This window comes from Chenopodium album, chromosome 10 (genome assembly GCF_948465745.1).
Source record: "Chenopodium album chromosome 10, dcCheAlbu1.1, whole genome shotgun sequence".
Taxonomy (NCBI): Eukaryota; Viridiplantae; Streptophyta; class Magnoliopsida; order Caryophyllales; family Amaranthaceae; genus Chenopodium; species Chenopodium album.
The window spans coordinates 3,578,578-3,590,529 of NC_137843.1; the positions used below are offsets into that span (position 1 = coordinate 3,578,578).

At 34.5% G+C, this 11,952-nt stretch overlaps 1 protein-coding gene across 1 annotated transcript; it reads right to left on the minus strand.

Annotated features, from left to right (window-relative positions):
* Nucleotides 1-2,953: 2,953 nt before the first annotated feature.
* On the minus strand, nucleotides 2,954-11,437 carry LOC145563163 (MLO-like protein 10). Its single transcript, XM_081623593.1, has 15 exons — nucleotides 11,043-11,437; nucleotides 10,681-10,738; nucleotides 10,286-10,491; nucleotides 8,714-8,830; nucleotides 7,451-7,511; nucleotides 7,246-7,334; nucleotides 6,176-6,250; nucleotides 5,987-6,075; nucleotides 5,821-5,870; nucleotides 5,636-5,676; nucleotides 5,389-5,562; nucleotides 4,305-4,340; nucleotides 4,130-4,197; nucleotides 3,962-4,022; nucleotides 2,954-3,469 (listed from the first exon to the last, which is right to left on the minus strand). The coding sequence occupies exons 1-15, from the start codon at nucleotides 11,205-11,207 to the stop codon at nucleotides 3,095-3,097; spliced, it is 1,665 nt and encodes a 554-aa protein (XP_081479719.1). The 5' UTR covers nucleotides 11,208-11,437; the 3' UTR covers nucleotides 2,954-3,094.
* Nucleotides 11,438-11,952: the final 515 nt, after the last annotated feature.

Here is an 11,952-nt window from a genome sequence, read left to right on the forward strand (position 1 = left end):
CAAGGTAGTTTTGCATTCCACCATAACTTGCTAATTAAGAATTTTTCAACAGCTATTTCAGGCATTTCTACTTGGCCTAATCTAAATCAATCTAAACCGAATTTGGACAGCTAATATTTTGGACAGAAAACATCTAAATTAATTATTGTTCTTAATGTTTGAAGAGAAATAAACTAATCATGTAACGCTCTTTTTGAATTGCTGAAGATGTAGTATGAGCACAATATATTAAGAACGGAAAGGTACATAAAGTTAGATTAATTTTCTCTCAAGATCGTAGAGTACGGGCATATATGCGCCTATATGAGAGTTGCATCATTGCATGACATAAGAAATATGAGGCTGCGTTAAATTACGTTCTATGTTCATTATTGTCCCGTGACAATTTCATGCATGGGATATTATTCATACCTCTTTCTCTGTTTTCTTTTTGCTCTCAATCTTACTTTTGATTATTTTTACAATTATTATAGAGAAAATTGGATGAAAGTTGACAACGATATTACCATTTCATATGAATTGAATATGGACGAACATGGAGGACATGTCTTTCGTGTGTTGCGATGAAACATAAAATACCAAAAGTGGTATTCAGTCAAAAATACCTAAAAAAAGAAAGAAAAGGGTAGGTTGAAAATCAAAGATGAAAACTGCTCCCAACTTAATATGAGTTGGTGGATGATTTATCACTTACAAAGTACTACTCGGCGTATATTGTCCTATTATGGAAACACAATTTTGATAGGAAAGTGAAATAATTTATCAATTGTTAGCTTAATTTGCAATTATCAATTGTCCCATTCATTTGTTTTCCAAAGTAAAATACACTACACAATTTCTTCATTAGAAGGATAAAAAGAGAAAAACACATTTATCTCAATAATTATGTCTATTATTGAAGCTCGAAAACGATTGCTATATAGAAGGCACATAGATGGCACATAACATTAAAATGTCCAACCCAAATTTTGCATCTCATTAATACAATATTTTGAATGAAACAATCACTACAAATGTTATTAGCATTTTGGTGAATGTTAAGGAATAATTGGATTTAACTATTGAACGGAATTTTCCTACATGGGATCGGATCTCAAGTTACAAACTCACCTCTAGTGTGGACTTGGTGGAGCTTTGCCCATTTCATTGATACCTTACCAAAATGATTTTTTTTTAATACTTGTCTTATTTTAGAAGCATTTTCATTAAAAAAGTATTTATTGGTATATAAGGTAAGCAAAAATTAGAAAGTTGTATTCAACAAAGTATTTTGAATGAATCTAACAAAATCTTATGTAATTAAAATTTTACTACAAATCACAAAACATAGTCAATAATTGAAGAATAATGTGAATTGTGAAAATACAAAAGCAAGTACTTTATAAGAACACAAGAGTCTATATAAATAATATTTTTTTTATACTACATTTAAATAACCTAGACAGTCCTAGCTCCTAGCAAAGTATAGAGTGTAAGAGTTTAAGTAATAAACTTAAAAAAAATAAATAAATAAAATAAAAAATTGTTGGTTTTTATTAAGAGTTTCACTTGAAAAAAAATTCTTATACATGGTTGCCTATACTGTGTGGGCGTGTGGTCAGTTATTATAGGAATTAATTCGTTAATGTTTTAGAGGTTGCTTGGTTAGTGTTACAGGGGTTATTTCGTCAGTGTTATAAAGGTTATTCAATCAGTATTATAGGGGTTATTTTGTATTTTTTCTTTCAAGTGGCCACATGGTGTAGCCAGTTGCACACAAAAGGCGCTGAATTTTTAAAGTTAGTCACATTATATTTCCCATGAAATTTGAAATGTAATTTCCGAATTTCGCCTTTGAACTTTAGGTCATACTCTTTCAAACAACCAAAAAGCACCAACAAAAAACAGTCAAGGATGCCGAATATAAACGACATAAGTCCTAAAAGTTGAGTGAACCTCAGAATATTTAGGATGTAGATGTTTTTATTTTTCTATTTTCCTTAAAAATAAAATCCTCGAAAAAGCTAACTTCACCTGATCCACTGCCCTACTCCTATATATAGACATACAGTCATTGCTCCAAAGTATCGTCTTGCAATTTATGGAAACTATTATCAATAGAAAATTCTCACACCTCAATACAGCAAAAGCAGCATTCTCAGTAAACTCGAACATGCTGATCATCATAACCTGCATTCTCTGTGCCCTCATTTATGTAATGGGACTCATGGCAGTAACCCGCTGTGTGTGGCCCAGCCCTCAGCTTCCTACTACGCGGGGAACTACTGATGAAATGGTTCCCAACAGATGCTTGAAGAGGGAGATCATTGACTCGCTCCCTAAAAAGGTCTTCAAGTCTGGCAGTCCAATAGCTGCTGCTGATGCGGATGCGGCTACAAGTGAGAATGATAAAGCAGCAGCAGAGTTTGTGATTTGTTTGGCTGAGTTTGTGGAAGGAGAGGAGGTTAGGGAATTCCCAGGATGTTCCCACGTGTTCCATGTTGAATGTATTGACACGTGGTTGATCGGGTCCCATTCCTCCAGCTGCCCTTCCTGCCGTCAAAGCTGGTTGTTGTTGGCCAGTGCCAGATCTGCAGGACCGGTGTATCTGTGGTGTTTCAACAGCAAGAAGCTGATTTCTTACCTTAATTTTGCATCTTACTCTACAATATCATACAAGAAGTATATATACTGTTCATAAAATAAGATCTCTCAGAAGAGAGAATTCTGTTACCACTGCTACTCTGCAAGTTTTCAAAGTGGTACAATAGATAAAAATTTAAGGTTACAGTGTCAAATCAAACTCAACCATCAAACTTTCACGTCCAAAAAAAAAAGAGTGAATATATCACAAGGGAATGCAACTATGTACTGCTTCATTATGTAATCAATGGAATGTAAAGGTGTACAAGAAACGCTAGTACAATCCAAGTTCTTCCTTTCACCTTTCTGAAGAGTGAAGACTGAAGTGCCCTACTACTAAACAAACCTCGTAAGCATTACATTTGTCTTTGGCCTTAATAAAACCAACCTATCTAAATTAAGGAAAAATTAGTCTATAATACCTGTGTAGGCTGTTTACATGGGTAGCAATCAACTAACTTCACCGCTACTGTCAATTCGGGTTGGGCTTGCCAAACAGGTCGTCTCCCTGCTTAATTTCCTTCCTAGTAGACAATAAAGCCATTTCACTCTCCCTGTGATTATCATCGACCTTAATTATCTCATCACCTTCACCATCCGTCACATGAAGCTCAACATAGGATGGCAAATGCGTTGAGTGGCCAGTTGTCATGAATCGGTGTAGGGTGGGGCCAGATGAGTGCCGTCTCTTGGAATTGCTTAAGCTCTTTGGGCTTCCTCCCAGGGTTTGGGTAGAAGGAGACTTCTCTGTGGCCTGCTCTTGCTTTCTCTTAACTCCCATGTGCCATTTCGTAAGAGATTTGGATGTTTGCTCATCAAAGATGGACTTCTTCAAGTTTGATCCCATCTGTCAAAGTTTTCATCACCAAGTTTCATTCTTGAGGCTGTTCTAAAATCTAACATCAACTATGATTTTCAGACTTGAAGATAGCAACTAAGAACTGACAACTAATGTAAGTTAAAGATAAAGGTATCAGGTATGTCCAATTGTCAGGTCTTTACTAAATTTTTGATGAGTGAAACTAGACATTTTAGGATGAAATAAAGAGTAATGTAGATTGTAGAGTAGAGAAACCTTAAATAGAGAAGGAAAACCAATTTTTCGTATCGAATTTGAGTCACATGTGGGTAATAAATCATTACAGGTTGTAAGGTTTGTACTTAAATTGGATCATACTCCTATTGTACATAATCTTGCCAAATATCAATCAATCATAGTCACACTAACTTTCGGGCTCATTTGTGTTAGATTTAGATTACAACAAAGCTTAAGTAACTTAAAGCTTTGTTTTTTGGTTGTTCAAGAGGAAGTGGTAAGCAAAAGAAATTATGATGATACCTGGGTCACAAGAGCATAGAGTGGAAGAGTACTATAACTGCAAAGAACCATAGCACCAATCCTGTAGTCCCAAGTTATACTCCATTAATCCAAGGAGAGAAGATGATGTAACACAAATGACAAATGAAGATTTTCATGCAGAATTACCAGAATTTATGGAGACATTACCCGATAATTATTTTAATAAGCACAAAGATGTGTCTATCATGGAAACAGGACTTCAATCCGAATTCATACTACAACCAAAAAGTAAGGGGAAAAAAAAAATCAGCATTTCATTATGATATTTTGAAATTTGGTATATTTGGGTCGAGTAATATTTCAAAGGATGTTAAATTATTACCAGTATCCACAAGAAGTATGTTATCTGGAAGGCATTCTGCAGAATATGAAACCAAATGGCAGATATGTCCTCATCAGATAAACAATTTCCATACAAAAACAAATTTTAAATGCTCAACAGATTTAAAGTAGCAATTTATGATTTATAAAATCGTATGAGAAGCAATGCTAAAGAAAATAATCTACCATAACTTGATATCACACAGCTATATCACGTACTAAGCAATGCACAATCCTCTTGTCTTATTTAGAACTGTCAAACACTAGCCTGCCAGCAACCCCACCACCCCCCCCCCCCCCCCCCCCCCCCCACCACCAAAATTAACTTTAATAGTGTGTTTGGATTGAAGGAAATGGAGGGAAAGGAAGGGAAGGGAAATGGAGGAGGGAGTTTCTTTCATTTGGATTAAAAAAAAAAAAAATAGGGATGAAGGGAATTAGAAGGGAGAGAAATGGAGAGATTAAATTCAAAGAAAACGATCCCTCCAACAATGGAGAGATTTGGGAGGAAAACTCATCCATCTTCCTTCCCCTTCCTTTCCCTTCCCTCCCGTTCACCTCCCTCCCTTTCTTTTCCTTCCTTTAACATTACCCAAACAAACTGTGAATCTTGAAAACCTGTGAAAAGTTATTCTAAGAGACTGACCAACCTGAACCAAATTCAACCCACTGGCAAAAATTTTGAGCATAAAACGATTCAACACCCAAACACTGCAAATTTATACTCAAGAACTTGAAAGCCACATTTTAAATTGGTACACATACACTTTAAACCCGAAAAATAAGACCAACCCATTTGGCACATTACTCTTGTCAACAGTAATGCAGTGAATTTGTATTTATCAATCCAATAATAATCATAATCCACACTACAGAAAACGTGAGACAAAAGACAGGAGAGTCTTTTGATCGAATGAACATGCATATCCTGAAGTTCAGCCTACATTTTGAGTTGTTGATGTATAATGACGTCATCATCGACAATGACGTCCGAAATTTTGTAATAAAGACTTCCATTGAAAAGCAAAATTCAATATGCTTCGTAGGATACGTAGTGTGATAAAACACCAAGACACAGTTTATACCTGAAACAGAGCAAAATGGAGGAGATGAAGAATAAATTGAGGCCGCGAGAACCAAAAGTATTCATCTGAACCTTGCACAAGAGGAATCCCTTGGACCACAGCATGCCTCTCTGTGATTTCCAAAGCCATCCTTGTCAGAATGGCTTGCAGCTTTGTTCCAACAGCTAATATAACCTAATGCAAACTGTAGTCTTAGAAAGTTCCTCTGATACAATTTCACAATTCATTTCTGAAAACAATGTCTTACCAACAGTGGAAGTATAGAAGCCCAGAAAAGTGTGTGCCATCCTGGGAATGCAACAGCACCAGTGGAAGAAGAGTAACAAGTTACAGTAATCAGTAAGCAGATAAAAAATCAATAGTAGCTCCGTCCTTGAATTGTGGGCCTCTAGACAGGATACATGGAGAATTGAATAAAGAATAGTGGCTCACCTTTGACATTTAGAAGCAAGAAAATCACAAAAGATGCCCATAAAAGTGGACTGCAAATAACATAAATTTTAAAAAAATGTAAAAAGATTTAAATTTGATGTTAAATGATAAATGATGGTTTAAATCTGTATTAAACATATCAATTGCTTCATACACGAAACTTCACCTGACACCAACAACCACTATAAAATCATCTTCCAATGACTTTTTGATATACTTCTGGAAGTTGAATTGGCTTCCTGGAGCTATATGGGCCTAAAAGCCATACCAAGCAGAAATCAGAATTAGGCAAGGAAGATTATTTATGAATGAGAGTAAAACAGCTCCAATCAATCAAATATTAAGAGGCACTCACGGTTATGAATCCATTTCTTAATGTCATGTAATCAGACCTAGCAACTGATCTATAGAATTGGCGAAAAAAACATCCCTGCAAGATTATGAAAGGAGAAATTACAGTGCTAGTAGTTAAGGTATGACCTCGTGGTAAACGGCTGATTAATGTAGCAATAATACAATGAACAAGAGGAACATAACAGGTCCTCGACTTTCAGCCAAGCAAACATTTACAAAATCCTCCTAGTAAAGTTTAATCTTCCTTTTGAACATCTCACTTACTTATTCTGCAACTACAATCCTCTATAAGCTAGAATACTTGAGGAAAATATTAAAGCATATGACTTTCAAAAAACACTTTCCAACTTTTCTTCACCCTTTAACATCCTTTTGCTTTTGAATCTGTATTACTCCTTCCGTCCCAGAATTGCAAAACCTGATTAAAGAAAAGAACTGCTAATACTTTATATTTCTTGGTACTTACCACTCCTTTGGACTCACTATCTCTTTTTACATTACAATTTCATCCACAATAATGATTACAATACCCCACAAACTCTTATCACATCTAAATTTACAACAACAACAAAGAAAGGAAAAACAAAACTCAACAAATGGTCCAACTAACTCTATGCAAAGGCAAGTGAACGATTATTCAGAAGCAAAGGGCTAGAGAGTATTCCACATGCACAGGCATCAGATCAGAAAAGGCTAAATCTCAATCATGATTCATGAATGCTCTTACACATTGTGACAGACAGCATGGAAGGAAGAAATATTAAAGAATATATTTCCTTCATCCCAAGACTCCCAACTCAGGGTAACAAATGAAGTGAATTTTCTACATTTACCCATTTTTCCTGTCTACTTTTCTCCCTCCTTAATCTATCTGCCCCTCATCTATATTATCCTGAGCTGAAATGGAGGGAGTAATATTTTGATAAATTCATTGTGTGCATTTAAAAAAACAGATTAATTCAACTCTCTTTCTGATGATATATGCTTAAGCACTAAATCAAAATTGGAAAGATTTACATTAAATTATATCTACTCGCTTTCCATAATTCATCCAAAATTTCTATTGCTTACCACATAAAAGAAGAATGGGATCTTTGTCCAAAATCTGTTGTGTGTTCTTACAAAAGTTGTCTGATGCGTGAGCCTGAATCTTGAAGGATCTAATACATATTGGCAATAAAACACACAGTCATAAACATGTCATGGAGAAACAAGAAGAGAAAATAAAGAATAAATAAACAGTTCACGCATCCCTCAGGGGCAAGAAATAATGTACCGTTCCTTAACTCATAGTTAATCGATGATGTCTCATACTCCCATGCTTTCCAGCCTTTTATCTGCAGAAAAAGCGTTATAGTGGGGAGAATCAACAAGTGATTCATATTTAGCATGATCAGCTACCCTAATTTTTCCCAAAGAATCAACAGTTAGAAGGCCAGTTAACCACAGGAAACATAGAATAAAGGAAATCTTCTGAGAAGCAGGAATTTCCAATAATGAACAGGGACATGTGAACTGCTATACAAGTGACTCTGGGCCATCAATCAAAACCCAGCGCCATGCGTAATTTCATTGATGTAGCCGATAAGGCACTATAAGAACCTCGTCACTTCTATTCAAATGATCTAACGATGGACATTGAAATTACAAAATCGTAGGTCATACATGCTTGCACAGATGAATCCACCCACTCCAAATTTTCCAAAATTATTACCCAAACTACAGTTCAAACATGATAGCATGGTATGAAAAATTCCTACTCCTCAATTGTCAGTTATCTAAAAAAAGGTTAGAGCTGTTCATTCATGAGTATTGTTGGGTAACTTGGGTTGATTGGTTATATTAGCGGTTGCAGTCAGGTCATTATCATTGTCGTTGATTATTGCAGTTAAAAATGGATTCAAGCATTGACTTAGGTCATCTATCACTATTAGCTTGCTTATTACTGTCATTTCAATTTAAGTTTTGGAATCCAACCTTTTAGTCCCAGTTCTCTCCAAAAAATAACAATAACAACAGCTTGGTGCAGAGCTTTCCTGATTAGGTAATGACACTAATGAGACCTCACAAAAAATAATTTCAGGTACTTTTGCAGTTAGCATATGAACAATCTGTGAGATATATGATGGACTACTGAAGTTATAATGCACCTACATTCAGAGAATTATGCCACAACCACTTTTGACACGTCAGCTCGAGCTTGTTGAGAATTAGTTACAATAAGGCCAGCTGTAATAAATGCCTTAAGCATAATCATTGTAATAAGTAGCAGAGTAGTATAAATACTACTGCTACCTAGCATTTCACATTTATTCTTTCTTTTTGCTTTCTTCTTCATTCATAGTTTCATACACTTGTAATAACTCAGAGATTTTCTCTTACCTCCATTAATGAAGTTTTAGTTTAGAACCCGAGCTTAAAGACTCTACGGATAGAGCTATGAGGGTTGAAAAATCGTGTGTTCTGTTTTGATTTCATCTTCAAATTCATAACACAATCACCCCAAAAATTTAAATAAATTAATTTCTGGCAAGGTTACCTTTAGCCTTCCAAGCATCATTGTTGCTGCACTATATAGCACATGAAAGACAGCTAAAAAGAATATGAGAATGTGTAGCTGATGAGCAGCATCAACTGTAATAAGTGGCACTTGATCCTGGTAGCAGAAAAATGAGTAGAGTTGGAGTAAGTAATAGGAAGTAATAAGGAAAAAGACAGTTTACGTGAACTAACCAAATGATAGGAAGGATAAAGACCAAAGTTTAAAGTAACAAGCTACAAGACTTGAGATGATTGAATCTTGTTTATTGGTGCAGTCAGGAGACTGAAGCTGCAGCAAATGAGCTCATACTGAAAATACGTCTTACTGTTCCAAATTAAGATTACATCTTGAGATTATACTGGCTTTTAGTCTCATAATTATATTAAATAGTAGCATTTCTATAAAAGCCTCCTGCCTATTTCTTAAGTAGTGTTGGTTGGTTCAAATTGTACAAAGTATAATTTATTCTGCTGGTGTCAATGACTGGCAAGACTCTAGAGATCAACAGGTAAAGTATAGTTCAATAATTATCTAATCACTACAATTGTTGAAACCTTCGGAGATATAACACAGAAAACATGAAACCAAAGAGCAATTATTGAACAAATAATACTCATTACAAATTGTGTCTAACAAGGTAATCAGAAAAGCTCAAAGTAAATTTCAAATTTTGCCAGACTATTCAAGATGAGTACACCCAGTGCCATAGATTCATAGTAATGTAGTATCACTGAGGCAATCAAGAAACGGTACCAGCACTCAGAGTCTCAGACATACTGTACATATTTGAGATGCAGTCAAAATATATATCCAAGGACCAAGGTAGTGCTATAAAATGCTAAAACTAGTGAGTTACTCCCTTGGTCCAGAAACAAGTGGTACTTGAATATTTTATGTTCATTTGTAAACGGAGAGAGGAATCGGCATAAACTAGGATTTAATACGGGATACTGGATAGGGTATGGCCCGTATGGGAATGGACCAACAACTATAAAGTGCCTTATATATAGTAGTACAGTTGGGACAACTTAACAATTATCTGTAGATAGCAAGAGATAAAACAATGAATTAACTTCATCTCTTATCAAAGGTTATTAAATTCAAGAATAGAACCTAGGTACTTGGAATTTCTACATGTACAAACAAAAAACAAAACAGATTTTAAAATTGTAAACTCATGATTGAAGTACTCTTGTATGGATGTACATAAAAAATCATACTCCGTACTAAAATTGCACGATACTTCATATAAATAAAATAAAGGTCAGTCAACTACAAATAAACCCGGATTTAAATAGGCGTTATAAACCGACAAGAATAGCTTGCTGAACAAATGCAATCTAGCACCTAGCTTCAGTACTTGGGTAATTGCAACATGTCACTCGAATTATACACTCAAATCATCATAATCGCCATAAATTCAATGTATATATCAAAGCAAACCATAATCACCAATTCACCATTAGTAATAAGCTGACATCAGTACCTTACTATCTTTCCTTAAGAAAGTTAAGCAATCAACTTTCAAAAGCATTAACATACCAGTATACCCCGACTTAACAATCATACCTTATGACAATGATGAGAGACACCACCAGATACTAAAACACGGCGCTTGTTCCAGAGCAGCCGCCTTCGATTTTCTTCACCTGAGTTGCGGCTTTGGAATTCACATGGTAACATATGGTCTGCAAAGTTGGAAGGGATACAGATTTTCGCGATGTATCCTTGACTAAATGTCAAGAGAAGTGAAATGAATCCCATAACCATCAACTCTGTAATATTTAAACAGCTCCTTAGTAAAAGACATCACCCAATGTATAGCTCAATCACAAATTTATAAATTTCAAAGACTATCATAAATTCTACTATAATTTACAACAAATTTACAAGTGTATTTCAGTCCGAATAAAAAATTACAGTATTAAATTACTCCGACACAAAATATATACAGAAAGAATTACCCTCTTTAACCTTGTCTAAGGCCTCATAAAGTGCCCTCTTCTGCTTTTTTGTTAACCACTGAACAATCAAATTCAACCGCAATATCAGCAACAATACCGATCAAATTCAACTACAATTTCAGCAAAAATACTAAAAAATCCCCTTAATTTAGTACAGTAGAAATTAGGCTAATGTGTAACACCATATATAATGTAGTTCAACAAATTTAACAAAACATACAAATTGTAACACCCACATGAAGAAAAATAATATAAACCCATCAACAAAATTCCCCATTTTTTTAATTAGCATTAAACAAGAAAAAATAAATTAGAAAAAAAAAAAAACAAAAAAAAAAACAAAAAAAAACAAACAAACAAACCGTTCCAACTCTGTGAAGACCCTTTTCCATAATGAATGAAATGAGAATAATAAAAGCACAAACTCCAGCAACAGCCCAAGTTGGAGTTTGATGAAGCATTCTCTCACCATCTCCAACTTCCTCTCTATTATTTTCACTACTACTACCATGATTTTCATTCTCCATTAAAACCTTGATTTCCCAGATTATTTTTTTTATGGAATAAAATCAAAAGTTGCAGAATTTGAATAAATTTGCTATAAATTTCAATGATTTAATAGGGTTGATTGATAGCATACATGACCAAATGGGTCCCCAAGAAAATGTAATGGGGGATTCGGTTGCAAAAACGAGAAATCAAAAATGGGTGACAACTGATAGTAGGGACATTTCACACTTTTGAGCATACAAGACTACAAAATCAAGAATAGTTCAAGGGTTATAAATTAGGAATTGTAGATTGTATGAATACATACTCAATGTTGAAAATATTTGATAAATGAAAGTGACAAAGTGTAGGGGCGGTTTCTTTAGCCAATCACTCCTTTAATGAAGGGATATCTTGTCTAATTACTAATTGTCCGTTTTTCATAACGTGGATAATTTAGTACTCTGTCACTAAAAGCTCTTTTAATTTGAAACTAGATATATTACTATTCACATCTTTTAAATTCTTAACTAGTGAATAGCCAGGCGTTGTATCAGAGTACTACTTTTTAGTTGTGCAATTACTAATTTTTAAGAGTGTTTAATAGTTTATATGTCGTATGTGTCTTTTATACTTTAGAGTATAAAATTACTATGCAAGATTATAGCATAATTGACCATTAGCCTAGATGGTTAAACCTTTTTATTCTAAAGCTTTTGTGCTTTTCTTTTATATGTATATATAAGATAAGTAAAAATCAGGTGTGTGTAAAAAAAAATCAGG